The sequence below is a fragment of the Pristiophorus japonicus genome, unplaced genomic scaffold, assembly GCF_044704955.1.
Source record: "Pristiophorus japonicus isolate sPriJap1 unplaced genomic scaffold, sPriJap1.hap1 HAP1_SCAFFOLD_901, whole genome shotgun sequence".
Taxonomy (NCBI): Eukaryota; Metazoa; Chordata; class Chondrichthyes; family Pristiophoridae; genus Pristiophorus; species Pristiophorus japonicus.
This window is the reverse complement of record NW_027254826.1, coordinates 133,316-154,571: the sequence shown is the minus strand read 5'-3', so window position 1 is coordinate 154,571 and position 21,256 is coordinate 133,316. Positions and strand designations below refer to the sequence as shown.

At 54.3% G+C, this 21,256-nt stretch overlaps 1 protein-coding gene and 1 long non-coding RNA gene across 5 annotated transcripts in view; both read right to left on the bottom strand.

The window, feature by feature from the left end:
- Positions 1-1,457: 1,457 nt before the first annotated feature.
- Positions 1,458-6,538, bottom strand: LOC139257729 (uncharacterized). Its single transcript, XR_011592318.1, has 3 exons — positions 6,404-6,538; positions 1,650-1,722; positions 1,458-1,559 (listed from the first exon to the last, which is right to left on the bottom strand). It is a non-coding gene; the product is annotated as an uncharacterized lncRNA (long non-coding RNA).
- Positions 6,539-12,241: 5,703 nt separating this feature from the next.
- The window catches only part of LOC139257730 (uncharacterized), a 138,523-nt gene continuing 129,508 nt past the window's right edge, over positions 12,242-21,256 (bottom strand). For all 4 annotated transcript variants that reach the window (XM_070874596.1, XM_070874597.1, XM_070874598.1 and 1 more), the window contains 2 exons: positions 20,253-20,306; positions 12,242-12,435 (listed from right to left, as the gene is read on the bottom strand). In XM_070874596.1, coding sequence (XP_070730697.1) covers positions 12,384-12,435; positions 20,253-20,306 — 106 coding nt within the window. In that variant the 3' untranslated portion in view covers positions 12,242-12,383. The remainder of the gene's footprint in view (positions 12,436-20,252; positions 20,307-21,256) is intronic.

Genomic DNA, 21,256 nt, shown 5'->3' with positions numbered 1-21,256 from the left:
CCCAGTGAGAGTCAGTGTGTGTGGGACCCGTACCCCAGTGAGAGTCAGTGTGTGTAGGACCCGTACCCCAGTGAGAGTCAGTGTGTGTGGGACCCGTACCCCAGTGAGAGGCAGTGTGTGTGGGACCCGTACCCCAGTGAGAGTCAGTGTGTGTGGGACTGTACCCCAGTGAGAGTCAGTGTGTGTGGGACCCGTACCCCAGTGAGAGTCAGTGTGTGTGGGACCCGTACCCCAGTGAGAGTCAGTGTGTGTGGGACCCGTACCCCAGTGAGAGTCAGTGTGTGTGGGACTGTACCCCAGTGAGAGTCAGTGTGTGTAGGACCCGTACCCCAGTGAGAGTCAGTGTGTGTGGGACTGTACCCCAGTGAGAGTCAGTGTGTGTGGGACTGTACCCCAGTGAGAGTCAGTGTGTGTGGGACCCGTACCCCAGTGAGAGTCAGTGTGTGTGGGACCCGTACCCCAGTGAGAGTCAGTGTGTGTGGGACCCGTACCCCAGTGAGAGTCAGTGTGTGTGGGACCCGTACCCCAGTGAGAGGCAGTGTGTGTGGGACCCGTACCCCAGTGAGAGTCAGTGTGTGTGGGACTGTACCCCAGTGAGAGTCAGTGTGTGTGGGACCCGTACCCCAGTGAGAGTCAGTGTGTGTGGGACCCGTACCCCAGTGAGAGTCAGTGTGTGTGGGACCCGTACCCCAGTGAGAGTCAGTGTGTGTGGGACTGTACCCCAGTGAGAGTCAGTGTGTGTAGGACCCGTACCCCAGTGAGAGTCAGTGTGTGTGGGACCCGTACCCCAGTGAGAGTCAGTGTGTGTGGGACTGTACCCCAGTGAGAGTCAGTGTGTGTGGGACTGTACCCCAGTGAGAGTCAGTGTGTGTGGGACCCGTACCCCAGTGAGAGTCAGTGTGTGTGGGACTGTACCCCAGTGAGAGTCAGTGTGTGGGACCTGTACCCCAGTGAGAGTCAGTGTGTGTGGGACCCGTACCCCAGTGAGAGTCAGTGTGTGTGGGACACGTACCCCAGTGAGAGTCAGTGTGTGTGGGACCCGTACCCCAGTGAGAGTCAGTGTGTGTGGGACCAGTACCCCAGTGAGAGTCAGTGTGTGTGGGACTGTATCCCAGTGAGAGTCAGTGTGTGTGGGACTGTACCCCAGTGAGAGTCAGTGTGTGTGGGACTGTACCCCAGTGAGAGTCAGTGTGTGTGGGACCCGTACCCCAGTGAGAGTCAGTGTGTGTGGGACTGTACCCCAGTGAGAGTCAGTGTGTGTGGGACTGTACCCCAGTGAGAGTCAGTGTGTGTGGGACCCGTACCCCAGTGAGAGTCAGTGTGTGTGGGACTGTACCCCAGTGAGAGTCAGTGTGTGTGGGACTGTACCCCAGTGAGAGTCAGTGTGTGTGGGACCCGTACCCCAGTGAGAGTCAGTGTGTGTGGGACCCGTACCCCAGTGAGATTTGTACCTGACGAATTTCCGATCGACGGCTCAGTGGGATAGGGGACCAGAGCATCGGTGATGTTGGACGTTGCTTCCAATCCCTCTGAGGATGAGTCCTGGCTCGGCGTGGTTTCTGACACCAAAAATATCACATGTTATTCCCTGGAAGGCTCCCTTACATAATCATGATCAATCAAACGAGGAAATGTGCAATAGGACGTACCCACACTGTAGGAGATGGCGACCATTGTCAGCACCGTCACACCCAACAGCAGGTCTTTACACCTTCCAGACATCTGCAATAGAGACGGGAAAGTGAGGCACACACTGACTCTCACTGGGGTACAGGTCCCACACACACTGACTCTCACTGGGGTACAGTCCCACACACACTGACTCTCACTGGGGTACAGGTCCCACACACACTGACTCTCACTGGGGTACAGGTCCCACACACACTGACTCTCACTGGGGTACAGTCCCACACACACTGACTCTCACTGGGGTACAGGTCCCACACACACTGACTCTCACTGGGGTACAGGTCCCACACACACTGACTCTCACTGGGGTACGGGTCCCACACACACTGACTCTCACTGGGGTACGGGTCCCACACACACTGACTCTCACTGGGGTACGGGTCCCACACACACTGACTCTCACTGGGGTACAGGTCCCACACACACTGACTCTCACTGGGGTACAGTCACACACACACTGACTCTCACTGGGGTACAGTCCCACACACACTGACTCACACTGGGGTACAGTCCCACACACACTGACTCTCACTGGGTAAGGGTCCCACACACACTGACTCTCACTGGGGTACGGGTCCCACACACACTGACTCTCACTGGGGTACGGGTCCCACACACACTGACTCTCACTGGGGTACAGTCCCACACACACTGACTCTCACTGGGGTACAGTCCCACACACACTGACTCTCACTGGGGTACGGGTCCCACACACACTGACTCTCACTGGGGTACGGGTCTCACACACACTGACTCTCACTGGGGTACGGGTCCCACACACACTGACTCTCACTGGGGTACGGGTCCCACACACACTGACTCTCACTGGGGTGCAGTCCCACACACACTGACTCTCACTGGGGTACGGGTCCCACACACACTGACTCTCACTGGGGTACAGTCCCACACACACTGACTCTCACTGGGGTACAGGTCCCACACACACTGACTCTCACTGGGGTACGGGTCCCACACACACTGATTCTCACTGGGGTACAGTCCCACACACACTGACTCTCACTGGGGTACAGTCCCACACACACTGACTCTCACTGGGGTACGGGTCCCACACACACTGACTCTCACTGGGGTACGGGTCCCACACACACTGACTCTCACTGGGGTACAGGTCCCACACACACTGACTCTCACTGGGGTACAGGTCCCACACACACTGACTCTCACTGGGGTACAGTCCCACACACACTGACTCTCACTGGGGTACAGACCCACACACACTGACTCTCACTGGGGTACAGTCCCACACACACTGACTCTCACTGGGGTACGGGTCCCACACACACTGACTCTCACTGGGGTACAGTCCCACACACACTGACTCTCACTGGGGTACGGGTCCCACACACACTGACTCTCACTGGGGTACAGGTCCCACACACACTGACTCTCATTGGGGTACAGTCCCACACACAATGACTCTCACTGGGGTACGGGTCCCACACACACTGACTCTCACTGGGGTACAGTCCCACACACACTGACTCTCACTGGGGTACGGGTCCCACACACTGACTCTCACTGGGGTACGGGTCCCACACACACTGACTCTCACTGGGGTACGTGTCCCACACACACTGACTCTCACTGGGGTACGGGTCACACACACAATGACTCTCACTGGGGTACAGTCCCACACACACTGACTCTCACTGGGGTACAGTCCCACACACACTGACTCTCACTGGGATACGGGTCCCACACAGACTGACTCTCACTGGGGTACGGGTCCCACACACACTGACTCTCACTGGGGTACGGGTCCCACACACACTGACTCTCACTGGGGTACAGTCCCACACACACTGACTCTCACTGGGGTACGGGTCCCACACGCACTGACTCTCACTGGGGTACAGTCCCACACACACTGACTCTCACTGGGGTACGGGTCCCACACACACTGACTCTCACTGGGGTACAGGTCCCACACACACTGACTCTCACTGGGGTACGGGTCCCACACACACTGACTCTCACTGGGGTACAGGTCCCACACACACTGACTCTCACTGGGGTATGGATCCCACACACACTGACTCTCACTGGGGTACAGGTCCCACACACACTGACTCTCACTGGGGTACGGGTCCCACACACACTGACGCTCACTGGGGTACGGGTCCCACACACACTGACACTCACTGGGGTACAGTCCCACACACACTGACTCTCACTGGGGTACGGGTCCCACACACTGACTCTCACTGGGGTACGGGTCCCACACACACTGACTCTCACTGGGGTACAGTCCCACACACACTGACTCTCACTGAGGTACGGGTCCCACACACACTGACTCTCACTGAGGTACGGGTCCCACACACACACTGACTCTCACTGGGGTACAGTCCCACACACACTGACTCTCACTGGGGTACAGTCCCACACACACTGACTCTCACTGGGATACAGTCCCACACACACTGACTCTCACTGGGGTACGGGTCCCACACACACTGACTCTCACTGGGGTACAGTCCCACACACACTGACTCTCACTGGGGTACAGTCCCACACACACTGACTCTCACTGGGGTACGGGTCCCACACACACTGACTCTCACTGGGGTTCGGTCCCACACACACTGACTCTCACTGGGGTACAGTCCCACACACACTGACTCTCACTCGGGTACGGGTCCCACACACACTGACTCTCACTGGGGTACAGTCCCACACACACTGACTCTCACTGGGGTATTTCCACATTTCCAAACTTTCTGCAATCTCTTTCTCTCTTTCCCTGTGTCTCTCTGTCTCTCCCTCTGCCTCTCTCACCGTCTCCCTCACTCTCCCTCTGTCTTTCTCTCTCTCCCTCTGTCTCTGCCTGTCTGTGTGTGTCTCTCTCTCACCATCTCTCTCTCCGTTTCTCCCACTACCTCTGTCTGTCTCTCTCTCACTCTCTGTCTCTCTCTCTCTCCCTTTCCCTCTCTGTCTCTCTCCCTCATGCTCCCTTTCCCTCTCTCTCTGTCTCTCTCCCTCTCTCTCTCTCTCCCTCACTCTGTCTCTCTCTCTCTCTCTCCCTTTCCCTCTCTGTCTCTCTCCCTCTCTCTCCCTCACTCTCTCTGTGTCCGTCTCTCTCTCTCCCTTTCCCTCTCTCTAACTCTCTCCCTCTCTCTCTCTCCCTCACTCTCTCTGTGTGTCTCTCTCTCTCCCTTTCCCTCTCTCTCTCCCTTTCCCACTCTGTCTCTCTCCCTCACTCTCTCTGTGTCCGTCTCTCTCTCTCCCTTTCCCTCTCTCTGTCTCTCTCTGTCTCTCTCCCTCTCTCTCTCTGTCTCTCTCTCTCTCCCTTTCCCTCTCTCTGTCTCTCTCCCTCTCTCTTTCTCTCTCCCTCACTCTCTGTGTCCGTCTCTCTCTCTCCCTTTCCCTCTCTCTGTCTCTCTCCCTCTCTCTCTCTCCCTCACTCTCTCTGTGTGTCTCTCTCTCTCCCTTTCCCTCTCTCTCTCCCTTTCCCTCTCTCTGTCTCTCTCCCTCACTCTCTCTGTGTCCGTCTCTCTCTCTCCCTTTCCCTCTCTCTGTCTCTCTCCCTCTCTCTCTCTCTCTCCCTCACTCTCTGTGTCCGTCTCTCTCTCTCCCTTTCCCTCTCTCTCTCTCCCTTTCCCTCTCTGTCTCTCTCCCTCACTCTCTCTGTGTCCATCTCTCTCTCTCCCTTTCCCTCTCTCTGTCTCTCTCCCTCTCTCTCTCTCTCTCCCTCACTCTCTGTGTCCGTCTCTCTCTCTCCCTTTCCCTCTCTCTGTCTCTCTCCCTCACTCTCTGTGTGTCTCTCTCTCTCTCCCTTTCCCTCTCTCTCTCCCTTTCCCTCTCTCCCTCTCTCTCTCTCCCTCACTCTCTCTGTCTCTCTCTCTCTCTCCCTTTCCCTCTCTCTGTCTCTCTGTCTCTCTCCCTCACTCTCTCTGTGTCCGTCTCTCTCTCTCTCCCTTTCCCTCTCTCTCTCTCTCCCTCACTCTCTCTGTGTCCGTCTCTCTCTCCCTTTCCCTCTCCCTCACTCTGTCACTCTCTCTCCCTTTCCCTCTCTCTGTCTCTCTCCCTCTCCCTCACTCTCTCTGTGTCTCTCTCTCTCTCCCTTTCCCTCTCTCTGTCTCTCTCCCTCTCTCTCTCTCCCTCACTCTCTCTGTGTCTCTCTCTCTCTCCCTTCCCCTCTCTCTCTCTCCCGCTCTCTCTCTCTCTCCTGCAGTTAAAAGCGTCAGGCTTGCTATCGAACACGTCTCCTCGCTCGCCCACAAGAGCAGCACTTCCTCTTCCAACCCCCGAGCACGGATCAGGAAAAACGCGGGTGCTCACCGCTGGAACCGGGGACGTGACGCGGGCGGGTGCCAGCGAGAGATTTTGCCAGCTTCCCCGTTATGAAAACCGCCCCCTCCCTCTCAAATTAGCACAGGGGGCCGACGACTCGATCATGGGAGAGCTGGCAATTCAGACACCCCGGACGCTGAGTTAAAGAAGAACAGACAGCTGGGGGACAAATAAAGGGTGGGCTCGGGAGGAGGAATTGGGGTGAGCTGCTCGACTTCAAGTATCGAGCGCCTGTCCCCAGCAGCTTTGACCATCGGCCGGTGCTGCACAGAGCAGCGAGAGTGCTCAGACAGACACACACCTCGCGATGCGGGTTTCATCTCGAACGGCTGCGGCTTAAGATCTGAGTTTGCCCCCGACTCCCCTCGTGCCCTCCCCACTCGCACACGCCCGCGCTCACCTCGCCGTCAGCGCTGGACGATCCCGGTATCGAACGGCGGAACCCGCGTGGTTTGCGACGAGGGGCGGTTGTCACGGAGTTCGATCCTCTCGCTCTCTCTCTCGCTCTCTCTCTCTCTCGCTCTCTCACTCTGACCCTCCCTCACAAGTTGCACTTCCCTTTCCTGAGTTGCGGCGCGGTGAGGGCCCGAGGAAGCTGATTCACCCAGACGCGGGGCGGGCTGACTCGGAAACGATGAGCTCACGGCAGGGCCGAGCCCAGAGGTAGCGGTAACAAGCAGCAGAAGCCGATGGGCAGCAGAATCTGCGCCGGACATTCGGACAATGATTCACTGCGGCGGCTCACGATGTTTTAATTGCTTTGAACATTTCAAAGACGGATGGAAATTTCTTCCAGCGATTTTCTTCATTGTTGGAGTGTACGAACGTGGTAAATGCAGTCAGTGCTCAAAGGGACAGTGTAGAGGGAGCTTTAATCTGTATCTAACCCCCTGTACCTGCCCTGGGAGTGTTTGATGGGACAGTGTAGAGGGAGCTTTACTCTGTATCTAACCCCCTGTACCTGCCCTGGGAGTGTTTGATGGGACAGTGTAGAGGGAGCTTTACTCTGTATCTAACCCCGTGCTGTACCTGCCCTGGGAGTGTTTGTTGGGACAGTGTAGAGGGAGCTTTACTCTGTATCTAACCCCCTGTACCTGCCCTGGGAGTGTTTGATGGGACAGTGTAGAGGGAGCTTTACTCTATATCTAACCCCCTGTACCTGCCCTGGGAGTGTTTGATGGGACAGTGTAGAGGGAGCTTTACTCTGTATCTAACCCCCTGTACCTGCCCTGGGAGTGTTTGATGGGACAGTGTAGAGGGAGCTTTACTCTGTATCTAACCCCTGTACCTGCCCTGGGAGTGTTTGATGGGACAGTGTAGAGGGAGCTTTACTCTGTAACTAACCCCCTGTACCTGCCCTGGGAGTGTTTGATGGGACAGTGCAGAGGGAGCTTTACTCTGTATCTAACCCCGTACTGTACCTGCCCTGGGAGTGTTTGATGGGACAGTGTAGAGGGAGCTTTACTCTGTATCTAACCCCGTACTGTACCTGCCCTGGGAGTGTTTGATGGGGACAGTGTAGAGGGAGCTTTACTCTGTATCTAACCCCCTGTACCTGCCCTGGGAGTGTTTGATGGGACAGTGTAGAGGGAGCTTTACTCTGTAACTAACCCCCTGTACCTGCCCTGGGAGTGTTTGATGGGACAGTGCAGAGGAAGCTTTACTCTGTATCTAACCCATGCTATACCTGCCTGGGAGTGTTTGATGGGACAGTGTAGAGGGATCTTTACTCTGTATCTAACCCATACTGTACCTGCCCTGGGAGTGTTTGATGTGACAGTGTAGAGGGAGCTTTACTCTGTATCTAATCCCGTGCTGTATGTGCCCTGGGAGTGTTTGATGGGACAATGTAGAGGGAGCTTTACTCTGTATCTAACCCCGTGCTGTACCTGCCCTGGGAGTGTTTGATGGGGACAGTGTAGAGGGAGCTTTACTCTGTATCTAACCCCCTGTACCTGCCCTGGGAGTGTTTGATGGGACAGTCTAGAGGGAGCTTTACTCTGTATCTAACCCCCTGTACCTGCTCTTGGAGTGTTTGATGGGACAGTGTAGAGGGAGCTTTACTCTGTATCTAACCCCGTGCTGTACCTGCCCTGGGAGTGTTTGATGGGACAGTGCAGAGGAAGTTTTACTCTGTATCTAACCCATGCTGTACCTGCCCTGGGAGTGTTTGATGGGACAGTGTAGAGGGAGCTTTACTCTATATCTAACCCCCTGTACCTGCCCTGGGAGTGTTTGATGGGACAGTGTAGAGGGAGCTTTACTTTGTATCTAACCCATGCTGTACCTGCCCTGGGAGTGTTTGATGGGGATACTGTAGAGGGAGCTTTACTCTGTATCTAACCCCATGCTGTACCTGCCCTGGGAGTGTTTGATGGGACAGTGTAGAGGGAGCTTTACTCTATATCTAACCCCCTGTACCTGCCCTGGGAGTGTTTGATGGGACAGTGCAGAGGGAGCTTTACTCTGTATCTAACCCATGCTGTACCTGCCCTGGGAGTGTTTGATGGGGATAGTGTAAAGGGAGCTTTACTCTGTATCTAACCCCCTGTACCTGCCCTGGGAGTGTTTGATGTGACAGTGTAGAGGGAGCTTTACTCTGTATCTAATCCCGTGCTGTATGTGCCCTGGGAGTGTTTGATGGGACAATGTAGAGGGAGCTTTACTCTGTATCTAACCCCGTGCTGTACCTGCCCTGGGAGTGTTTGATGGGACAGTGTAGAGGGAGCTTTACTCTGTATCTAACCCCCTGTACCTGCCCTGGGAGTGTTTGATGGGACAGTGTAGAGGGAGCTTTACTCTGTATCTAACCCCCTGTACCTGCCCTGGGAGTGTTTGATGGGACAGTGTAGAGGGAGCTTTACTCTGTATCTAACTCCCTGTACCTGCCCTGGGAGTGTTTGATGGGACAGTGTAGAGGGAGCTTTACTCTGTAACTAACCCCCTGTATCTGCCCTGGGAGTGTTTGATGGGACAGTGCAGAGGAAGCTTTACTCTGTATCTAACCCCCTGTACCTGCCCTGGGAGTGTTTGATGGGACAATGTAGAGGGAGCTTTACTCTGTATCTAACCCCGTGCTGTACCTGCCCTGGGAGTGTTTGATGGGGATAGTGTAGAGGGAGCTTTACTCTGTATCTAACCCCATGCTGTACCTGCCCTGGGAGTGTTTGATGGGACAGTGCAGAGGGAGCTTTACTCTGTATCTAACCCCCTGTACCTGCCCTGGGAGTGTTTGATGGGACAGTGTAGAGGGAGCTTTACTCTGTATCTAACCCCCTGTACCTGTCCTGGGAGTGTTTGATGGGACAGTGTAGAGGGAGCTTTACTCTGTATCTAACCCCCTGTACCTGCCCTGGGAGTGTTTGATGGGACAGTGTAGAGGGAGCTTTACTCTGTATCTAACCCCCTGTACCTGCCCTGGGAGTGTTTGATAGGACAGTGTAGAGGGAGCTTTACTCTGTATCTAACCCCCTGTACTTGCCCTGGGAGTGTGTGATGGGACAGTGTAGAGGGAGCTTTACTCTGTATCTAACCCCCTGTACCTGCCCTGGGAGTGTTTGATGGGACAGTGTAGAGGGAGCTTTACTCTGTATCTAACCCCCTGTACCTGCCCTGGGAGTGTTTGATGGGACAGTGTAGAGGGAGCTTTACTCTGTAACTAACCCCCTGTACCTGCCCTGGGAGTGTTTGATGGGACAGTGCAGAGGGAGCTTTACTCTGTATCTAACCCCGTACTGTACCTGCCCTGGGAGTGTTTGATGGGACAGTGTAGAGGGAGCTTTACTCTGTATCTAACCCCGTACTGTACCTGCCCTGGGAGTGTTTGATGGGGACAGTGTAGAGGGAGCTTTACTCTGTATCTAACCCCCTGTACCTGCCCTGGGAGTGTTTGATGGGACAGTGTAGAGGGAGCTTTACTCTGTAACTAACCCCCTGTACCTGCCCTGGGAGTGTTTGATGGGACAGTGCAGAGGAAGCTTTACTCTGTATCTAACCCATGCTATACCTGCCTGGGAGTGTTTGATGGGACAGTGTAGAGGGATCTTTACTCTGTATCTAACCCATACTGTACCTGCCCTGGGAGTGTTTGATGTGACAGTGTAGAGGGAGCTTTACTCTGTATCTAATCCCGTGCTGTATGTGCCCTGGGAGTGTTTGATGGGACAATGTAGAGGGAGCTTTACTCTGTATCTAACCCCGTGCTGTACCTGCCCTGGGAGTGTTTGATGGGGACAGTGTAGAGGGAGCTTTACTCTGTATCTAACCCCCTGTACCTGCCCTGGGAGTGTTTGATGGGACAGTCTAGAGGGAGCTTTACTCTGTATCTAACCCCCTGTACCTGCTCTTGGAGTGTTTGATGGGACAGTGTAGAGGGAGCTTTACTCTGTATCTAACCCCGTGCTGTACCTGCCCTGGGAGTGTTTGATGGGACAGTGCAGAGGAAGTTTTACTCTGTATCTAACCCATGCTGTACCTGCCCTGGGAGTGTTTGATGGGACAGTGTAGAGGGAGCTTTACTCTATATCTAACCCCCTGTACCTGCCCTGGGAGTGTTTGATGGGACAGTGTAGAGGGAGCTTTACTTTGTATCTAACCCATGCTGTACCTGCCCTGGGAGTGTTTGATGGGGATACTGTAGAGGGAGCTTTACTCTGTATCTAACCCCATGCTGTACCTGCCCTGGGAGTGTTTGATGGGACAGTGTAGAGGGAGCTTTACTCTATATCTAACCCCCTGTACCTGCCCTGGGAGTGTTTGATGGGACAGTGCAGAGGGAGCTTTACTCTGTATCTAACCCATGCTGTACCTGCCCTGGGAGTGTTTGATGGGGATAGTGTAAAGGGAGCTTTACTCTGTATCTAACCCCCTGTACCTGCCCTGGGAGTGTTTGATGTGACAGTGTAGAGGGAGCTTTACTCTGTATCTAATCCCGTGCTGTATGTGCCCTGGGAGTGTTTGATGGGACAATGTAGAGGGAGCTTTACTCTGTATCTAACCCCGTGCTGTACCTGCCCTGGGAGTGTTTGATGGGACAGTGTAGAGGGAGCTTTACTCTGTATCTAACCCCCTGTACCTGCCCTGGGAGTGTTTGATGGGACAGTGTAGAGGGAGCTTTACTCTGTATCTAACCCCCTGTACCTGCCCTGGGAGTGTTTGATGGGACAGTGTAGAGGGAGCTTTACTCTGTATCTAACTCCCTGTACCTGCCCTGGGAGTGTTTGATGGGACAGTGTAGAGGGAGCTTTACTCTGTAACTAACCCCCTGTATCTGCCCTGGGAGTGTTTGATGGGACAGTGCAGAGGAAGCTTTACTCTGTATCTAACCCCCTGTACCTGCCCTGGGAGTGTTTGATGGGACAATGTAGAGGGAGCTTTACTCTGTATCTAACCCCGTGCTGTACCTGCCCTGGGAGTGTTTAATGGGGATAGTGTAGAGGGAGCTTTACTCTGTATCTAACCCCATGCTGTACCTGCCCTGGGAGTGTTTGATGGGACAGTGTAGAGGGAGCTTTACTCTGTATCTAACCCCCTGTACCTGCCCTGGGAGTGTTTGATGGGACAGTGTCGAGGGAGCTTTACTCTGTATCTAACCCCCTGTACCTGCCCTGGGAGTGTTTGATGGGACAGTGTAGAGGGAGCTTTACTCTGTATCTAACCCCCTGTACCTGCCCTGGGAGTGTTTGATGGGGACAGTGTAGAGGGAGCTTTACTCTGTATCTAACCCCTGTACCTGCCCCGGGAGTGTTTGATGGGACAGTGTAGAGGGAGCTTTACTCTGTATCTAACCCCGTGCTGTACCTGCCCTGGGAGTGTTTGATGGGACAGTGTAGAGGGAGCTTTACTCTGTATCTAACCCCCTGTACCTGCCCTGGGAGTGTTTGATGGGACAGTGTAGAGGGAGCTTTACTCTGTATCTAACCCCCTGTACCTGCCCTGGGAGTGTTTGATGGGACAGTGTAGAGGGAGCTTTACTCTGTATCTAACCCCTGTACCTGCCCTGGGAGTGTTTGATGGGACAGTGTAGAGGGAGCTTTACTCTGTGTCTAATCCCCTGTACCTGCCCTGGGAGTGTTTGATGGGACAGTGTAGAGGGAGCTTTACTCTGTATCTAACCCCCTGTACCTGCCCCGGGAGTGTGTGGTTCTGACACTGGTGGCTCAGGGTGGATTGTGGTCGAGATTGATACGTTTGATGCATTGCGTGTTGGTGCAGACACAAAGTGAGATGTGGCTTCAAATTGTAAGAGATACCGTCTTTCTTTATTTGTGCCCTAGACTCTGATTGTCCTGTCTGTCCTTAACTTGTTGAGGGGAGGAGAAACGAGGATTTGCTCGGCAGTTCCCAGGCTATCTGAAGTAACCCTCTCTCTCAATCTCCCATCACGCGGTGGAAACATCAGTAATATCCGTAACTCTGACATCGTCGTTTGCACTGAATGAAGCAAGCGAAAACAGTTAGCAATCTATTCCTTCCTCACACGGAGAATCACACGGAATAAGAAAAAGACCAGGTTTATACCCCACACCAGCCCCCTCCCTCCTCTGTCCATCTCACCCCATCACCATATCCTTCTATTCCTTTCTCCCTCATGTGTTTATCCAGCTTCCCCTGTTGTGTATCTGTAAAGCATGCACTCCCATGTTCCGCCACCAGGGAGCGCATCCCCTGAAGTCCCAAGGGATCCCAGCATCCCTTGGGAGCACTGTATATAAGCCGGCCCCTAAGGTCTGTTCCTCACTCTGGAGTGTCTTATTAAAGACTGAGGTCACTGTTACTTTAACCGCCCTGTGTGCAGCCTCACCTGTGACAGGAACACAATAACTGGCGACGAGAATACGAATCCAACGCAAAGATGCAGCAAACTGTGGGCATCCTGGAGAAGTTCTCGGAGGGTGAGGCCTGGGAAGCCTATGTCGAACGGCTAGACCAGTACTTTGTAGCCAACGAGCTGGACGGAGAAGGAAGCGCTGCAAAAAGGAGAGCGGTCCTCCTCACAGCCTGCGGGGCACCGACCTACAGCCTCATGAAGAGTCTTCTGGCTCCGGGAAACCCACAGATAAGTCGTATGAGGAACTGTGTACACTGGTTCGGGAGCATCTTAACCCGAGGGAGAGCGTGCTGATGGCGAGGTATCGGTTCTACACGTGCCAGCGATCTAAAGGTCAGGAAGTGGTGAGCTACGTCGCCGAGCTAAGGCGACTTGCAGGACAATGTGAGTTTGATGGCTACCTGGAGCAAATGCTCAGAAACTTTTTTGTTCTGGGCATTGGCCGCGAGACCATCCTACGAAAACTTTTGACTGTAGAGACACCGACCCTCAGTAAGGCCATTGCGATAGCACAGGCGTTTATGTCCACCAGTGATAACACCAAACAAATCTCTCCGCACACAAGTGCTAGCAATGTTCATAACTTAACTGGAACTGTGTTTGCGAGCAGAAATGTACAGGGCAGAAACCACGAGTCTGCAACTGCCAGCAGGCCTCAGGTGACCCAAATGACTCAGAGTCCCCAACAAAGGATGAATGCAAGGCAATTCACACCTTGTTGGCGTTGTGGAGGCTTCCATTCAGCCTATTCGTGCCGCTTCAAAGGGTATGTTTGCGAGAGCTGTGGAACAATGGGGCACCTCCAATGAGCTTGCAAACGAGCTGCAAGCTCTGCAAAATCTGCTAACCACCACGTGGCAGAGGAAGATCGGTCCATGGTGGATCAAAGCAATTTCGAGCCTCAGAGAGAGGAGGCAGATGCTGAAGTACACGGGGTGCACACATTTTCGACGAAATGTCCACCTATAATGCTAAACGTAAAATTGAATGGCTTACCCGTAGCCATGGAACTGGACACTGGCGCTAGCTAATCCATCATGAGTAAAAAGATGTTTGAGAGACTGTGGTGCAACAAGGCACTCAGACCAGCCCTGAGCCCCATCCACACGAAACTGAGAACGTACACCAAAGAGCTTATCACTGTCCTGGGCAGCACCATGGTCAAGGTCACCTACGAGGGCACGGTGCACGAACTGCCACTCTGGATTGTCCCGGGCGATGGCCCCACATTGCTTGGAAGGACCTGGCTGGGCAAAATCCGCTGGAACTGGGATGACATCCGAGTGCTATCACATGTCGATGAGGCCTCATGTACCCAGGTTCTTAACAAATTTCCTTCCCTTTTTGAACCAGACATTGAAAACTTTTCCGGGGCGAAGGTGCGGATCCACTTGATCCCAGAGGCATGACCCATTCACCACAAGGTGCAAGCGGTACCTCACATGATGAGGGAGAGAGTGGAAATCGAGCTGGACAGGCTGCAACGCGAGGGCATCATCTCCCCAGTGGAATTCAGCGAGTGGGCCAGCCCGATTGTTCCAGTACTCAAAAGTGATGGCACGGTCAGAATTTGCGGCGATTACAAAGTAACTATTAATCGTTTCTCGCTATAGGACCAATACCCGCAACTAAGGCAGACGACCTATTTGCGACGCTGGCAGGAGGCAAGACGATCACCAAGCTCGACCTGACTTCGGCCTACATGACGCAGGAGCTGGAGGAGTCTTCGAAGTGCCTCACCTGCATCAACACGCACAAGGGACTGTTCATCTACAACAGATGCCCGTTTGGAATTCGGTCGGCTGCAGCGATCTTCCAGAGAAACATGGAGAGCCTACTCAAGTCGGTACCACACATGGTGGTCTTTCAGGACAACATACTGAGTCGGGACACCGTCGAGCACCTACAAAACCTGGAGGAGGTCCTCCAGCGACTGGATCGCGTAGGGCTGTGGCTGAAGAGGTCGAAATGCATCTTCATGGCAACAGAAGTGGAGTTTTTGGGGAGAAAGATCGCGGCGGACGGCATTCGGCCCACAGACGCCAAGACAGAGGCTATCAGGAACGTGCCCAGGCCACAGAACATCACGGAGTTAAGGTCGTTCCTTGGACTGCTCAACTATTTTGGTAACTGCCTACTGGGGTTAAGCTCCCTTTTAGAGCCCCTACACGTGTTATTGCGTAAAGGTGAGAACTGGGTATGGAAAAAAAACAAGTAATTGCTTTTGGGAAAGCCAGAAACATTTTATGCTCCAACAAGCTGCTTGTATTGTATAACGCGTGTAAAAGACTTGTGCTAGCATGTGATGCGTCATCGTACGGAGTCGGGTGTGTATTACAAGCTAACGTTGTGGTGAAGTTGCAATCTGTCGCCTATGCTTCCAGGAGCTTGTCTAAGGCCGAGAGGGCCTACAGCATGATTGAGAAAGAGGCATTAGTGTGTGTGTGTTCGGGGTAAAGAAATTGCATCAGTACCTGTTTGGCCTCAAATTTGAGCTGGAAACCGATCACAAGCCCCTCATATCCCTGTTCGCTGAAAACAAGGGGATAAATACGAATGCCTCAGCCCGCATACAAAGGTGGGCACTCGCGCTATCAGCGTATAACTATACCATCCGCCACAGGCCAGGCACCGAGAACTGTGCGGATGCTCTCAGTCGGCTACCATTGCCCACCACGGGGGTGGAAATGGCACAGCCTGCTAACTTGTTGATGGTGGCACAGCCCGCAGACTTGTTGATGGTCATGGAAGTGTTTGAAAATGATAAATCACCTGTCACGGCCCGCCAGATTAGGACTTGGACCAGCCAAGATCCTCTGCTGTCCCTAGTAAAAAACTGTGCACTGCATGGGAGCTGGGCCAGCATCCCCGTTGAAATGCAAGAGCCAATCAAGCCATTCCAGCGGCGAAAGGACGAGCTGTCCATTCAGGCAGACTGCCTGTTGTGGGGTAACCGCGTAGTGCTACCAAAAAAGGGCAGGAAGACATTCATCTCGGATCTCCACAGCACACACCCGGGTATAGTAATGATGAAAGCGATAGCCAGATCCCACGTGTGGTGGCCTGGTATTGACTCTGACTTACAGTCCTGTGTACGGCAATGCAGCGTGTGTGCTCAGTTGAGCAACGTGCCCAGAGAGGCACCACTAAGTTTGTGGTCCAGGCCCTCCAGACCATGGTCGAGGATCCATGTCGACTATGTAGGCCTGTTTCTCGGTAAAATGTTCCTGGTGGTGGTGGATGCTTTTTCAAATGGATTGAATGTGAAATAATGTCGGGAAGCACCACCATTGCCACCATTGAAAGCCTGAGGTCCATGTTTGCCACCCACGGCCTGCCTGACATACTGGTCAGTGACAACGGGCCATGTTTCACCAGTGCCGAATTTAAAGAATTCATGACCCGCAATGGGATCAAACATGTCACCTCGGTCCCGTTTAAACCAGCCTCCAATGGGCAGGCAGAGTGGGCAGTACAAACCATCAAACAGAGCCTTAAACGAGTCACAGAAGGCTCACTCCAAACCCGCCTGTCCCGAGTACTGCTCAGCTACCGCACGAGACCCCACTCGCTCACAGGGGTGTCCCCGGCTGAGCTACTCGTGACACTTAAAACCAGGCTCTCGCTGGTTCACCCCAACCTGCATGATCAGGTAGAGAGCAGGCGGCAGCAACAAAATGTAAACGATGGCCGCGCCCACTGTGTCACGGGAAATTGATCTGAATGACCCTGTGTATGTGCTAAACTATGGACATGGTCCCAAGTGGATCGCGAGCACGGTGATAACTAAAGAAGGGAGTAGGGTGTTTGTAGTCAAACTAGACAATGGACAAATTTGCAGAAAGCACCTGGACCAAACGAGGCTGCGGTTCACAGACTGCCCTGAACAACCCACAGCAGACACCACCTTTTTCGAGCCCACAACACACACCCAAAGGATCAACGACACCACGCCGGACCAGGAAATCGAACCCATCACAGCCCAACAGCCCAGCAAGGCCAGGCTCACCCAGCAGCCCTGCAGGGCCAACAACACGCCAGCCCAGCGAGAGCACAGCCAACACACCAGAACAGACATTTGTACCGAGGCGGCCCACCAGGGAAAGAAAGGCTCCCGACCGCCTCACCTTGTAAACAGTTTTCACTTTGACTTTGCGGGGGAGTGATGTTGTGTATCTGTAAAGCATGCACTCCCATGTTCCGCCACCAGGGAGCGCATCCCCTGAAGTCCCAAGGGATCCCAGCATCTCTTGGGAGCACTGTATATAAGCCGGCCCCTAAGGCCTGTTCCTCACTCTGGAGTGTCTTATTAAAGACTGAGGTCACTGTTACTTTAACCTCCCTGTGTGCAGTCTCATCTGTGTTAGGTACAAAATATTCCCCTTAAATGTATCTCTGCTCCTCGCCTCGACCCCTCCCTGTGGGAGCGAGTCCCACATTCTCACCCCTCTCTGGGTAAAGAAGTTTCTCCTGAATTCCCCATTGGATTTATTCATGACTGTCGTATATTGATGGCCCCTAGTTCTGGTCTTGTCCACACTCCCTCTCTTGCCTGCCCTCCCACATTCTACCCGACATCAACCTGAGGTGATCCAAATCCCCGCTGCCCCCGAATCCTAACGTGCCCCGAGTCCCGCTCACCCATCGCCCTCTGTGCTCGCTGACCCACATTGGCTCCCGGTCCGGCAAACCGCCATTTCAAAATTCTCATCTGTGTTTTCAAATCCGTCCACAGCCTCATTGCCCCTCCCTATCTCTAACCTCCTCCAGCCCCTACACCCCTCCCTATCTCTCTAACCTCCTCCAGCCCCGACACCCCTCCCTATCTCTGTAACCACCTCCAGCCCCTACACCCCCTCCCTATCTCTAACCTCCTCCAGCCCCGACACCCCTCCCTATCTCTCTAACCTCCTCCAGCCCCTACACCCCTCCCTATCTCTAACCTCCTCCAGCCCCGACACCCCTCCCTATCTCTCTAACCTCCTCCAGCCCCGACACCCCTCCCTATCTCTAACCTCCTCCAGCCCCGACACCCCTCCCTATCTCTGTAACCTCCTCCAGCCCCTACACCCCCTCCCTATCTCTAACCTCCTCCAGCCCCGACACCCCTCCCTATCTCTCTAACCTCCTCCAGCCCCTACACCCCTCCCTATCTCTAACCTCCTCCAGCCCCGACACCCCTCCCTATCTCTGTAACCTCCTCCAGCCCCGACACCCGTCCCTATCTCTCTAACCTCCTCCAGCCCCGACACCCCTCCCTATCTCTAACCTCCTCCAGCCCCGACACCCCTCCCTATCTCTGTAACCTCCTCCAGCCCCTACACCCCTCCCTATCTCTGTAACCCCCTCCAGCCCCTACACCCCTCCCTATCTCTAACCTCCTCCAGCCCCTACACCCCTCCCTATCTCTAACCTCCTCCAGCCCCTACACCCCTCCCTATCTCTGTAACCTCCTCCAGCCCCTACACCCCTCCCTATCTCTGTAACCCCCTCCAGCCCCTACACCTCTCCCTATCTCTGTAACCTCCTCCAGCCCCTACACCCCTCCCTATCTCTAACCTCCTCCAGCCCCTACACCCCTCCCTATCTCTAACCTCCTCCAGCCCCTACACCCCTCCCTATCTCTAACCTCCTCCAGCCCCGACACCCCTCCCTATCTCTCTAACCTCCTCCAGCCCCTACACCCCTCCCTATCTCTAACCTCCTCCAGCCCCTACACCCCTCCCTATCTCTAACCTCCTCCAGCCCCTACACCCCCTCCCTATCTCTAACCTCCTCCAGCCCCTACACCCCTCCCTATCTCTAACCTCCTCCAGCCCCTACACCCCTCCCTATCTCTGTAACCACCTTCAGCCCCTACACCCCTCCCTATCTCTAACCTCCTCCAGCCCCTACACCCCTCCCTATCTCTGTAACCTTCTCCAGCCCCTACACCCCTCCATATCTCTAACCTCCTCCAGCCCCTACACCTCTCCCTATCTCTAACCTCCTCCAGCCCCTACACCCCCCCCTATCTCTGTAACCTCCTCCAGCCCCTACACCCCTCCCTATCTCTGTAACCTCCTCCAGCCCCTACACCCCTCCCTATCTCTGTAACCTCCTCCAGCCCCTACACCCCTCCCTATCTCTGTAACCTCCTCCAGCCCCTATACCCCTCTCTATCTCTGTAACCTCCTCCAGCCCCTACACCCCTCCCTATCTCTGTAACCTCCTCCAGCCCTTACACCCTTCCGTATCTCTGTAACCTCCTCCAGCCCTTACACCCCTCCCTATCTCTGTAACCTCCTCCAGCCCCTACACCCCTCCCTATCTCTGTAACCTCCTCCAGCCCCTATACCCATCCCTATCTCTGTAACCTCCTCCAGCCCCACAACCCCCCCGCCCACCCCGAGATCTCTGCACTCCTCTAATTCTGCCCTCCTGACCATCCCTGATTATAATCGCTCCACCATCGGTGGCCGTGCCTCCTGTTGCCTGGGCCCCAAACTCTGGAACTCCCTCCCTAAACCTCTCCGCCTCTCGACCTCTCTATCCTCCTTCTGTGGGTTCAAGACCCAATTCAAGGACGTGAACACATAAATATAGGCTGACACTCCAGTGCAGTGCTGAGGGAGCGCTGCACTATTGGAGGGGCGGTACTGATGGAGCGCCGCACTGTCGGAGGGGCAGTACTGAGGGAGCGCCGCACTGTTGGAGGGGCGGTACTGATGGAGCGCCGCACTGTCGGAGGGGCAGTACTGAGGGAGCGCCGCACTGTCGGAGGGGCAGTACTGAGGGAGCGCCGCACTGTCGGAGGGGCAGTACTGAGAGAGCGCCGCACTGTGCTGTCGGAGGGGCAGTACTGAGGGAGCGCCGCACTGTCGGAGGGGCAGTACTGAGAGAGCGCCGCACTGTCGGAGGGGCAGTACTGAGGGAGCGCCGCACTGTCGGAGGGGCAGTACTGAGAGAGCGCCGCACTGTCGGAGGGGCAGTACTGAGAGAGCGCCGCACTGTCGGAGGGGCAGTACTGAGGGAGCGCCGCACTGTCGGAGGGGCAGTACTGAGAGAGCGCCGCACTGTCGGAGGGGCAGTACTGTGTGAATCGCAGACACAGACCCGTGTCCCATCACCGTGCGGGGGAATAACTGACACTAACTCCATCCCATCACCGTGAGGTAACACAGACAGGGACCTGCATAGGACATTTATTTAAATGTTACACTGAGCTGCTCAGCCTCCCAGTCTGATATGAGGCGCGATGCACTTCCAGCACGGATTGATCACGCGCAGTATACACGCCATATAGGAGCCCCCCCCCAAACTGCCCACTTCGAGCCTGAAAACCGGGCTCTGTGCATTCAAATATCAAATGCCCCGTGTGTGAAACTCGTAGAGATGTGCGTGAGGGGTGCGATCAGGGGTTACGGGAATCTTTCCTTACCCTGACTTTCCCGATTTCTTCTTGGTCTTCTTCTTCGATTCTTTTGGAGATTGGCTGCAAGAATTGGAAAGTGTGGAGACATTATTTCGATTCGCCTGCCCCAAAACTGTCGACACAAAGATGGGGGGGAAAAACAACGTGTGAGGAGGACACAAAAAAATCTGCAAAAGGACATAGACAGGCTAAGTGAGTGGGCAAAAGTTTGGCAGATTGCAAAGTGCTGCAGTACAGCGGAACCCAGGGGTACTTGTGCATGAAACACAAAAGGTTAGTATGCAGGTACTGATATGACCTTACTACACAGTATAAATGCACACGAGGCCCATACTTGAGAGAAGGTCACTCTGTGACCAGTTACCTTTATTACCAAGACCTCAAATGATGAAGGTGGGTGGAGCTTCCCCTTTTATACCTGAAAGTCCAGGTTCGGAGTGTCTCCCACAAGTTCACCCCCATGTGGTCAGTGTTCTCAAGGTGTACAACTTAGGTCAGTTTATACATGGGTTACAATGATAGTTGAATACATGATATCACCTCCCCCCCAAAGTCTTATTGGTATCACAGGTCAAGTCTCTCTGGTGGTTTACGCTCCCTTGTTGAGCGCCTGAGTTGGGGCTCCGGTTGTTGGGCACTGGCCTGAGTGTCTGCTGTTTGAAACATAGAAAATAGGTGCAGGAGTAGGCCATTCGGCCCTTTGAGCCTGCACCGCCATTCAATGAGTTCATGGCTGAACATGCAACTTCAGTACCCCATTCCTGCTTTCTCGCCATACCCCTTGATCCCCCGAGTAGTAAGGACTACATCTAACTCCTTTTTGAATATATTTAGTGAATTGGCCTCAACAACTTTCTGTGGTAGAGAATTCCACAGGTTCACCACTCTCTGGGTGAAGAAGTTTCTCCTCATCTCGGTCCGAAATGGCTTACCCCTTATCCACGGTGCCTCAGGCCTGTCCGGACTGCCCACAGTGACTGGGCTCTCCTCTCTTTGGTTCCGGTGTTCGG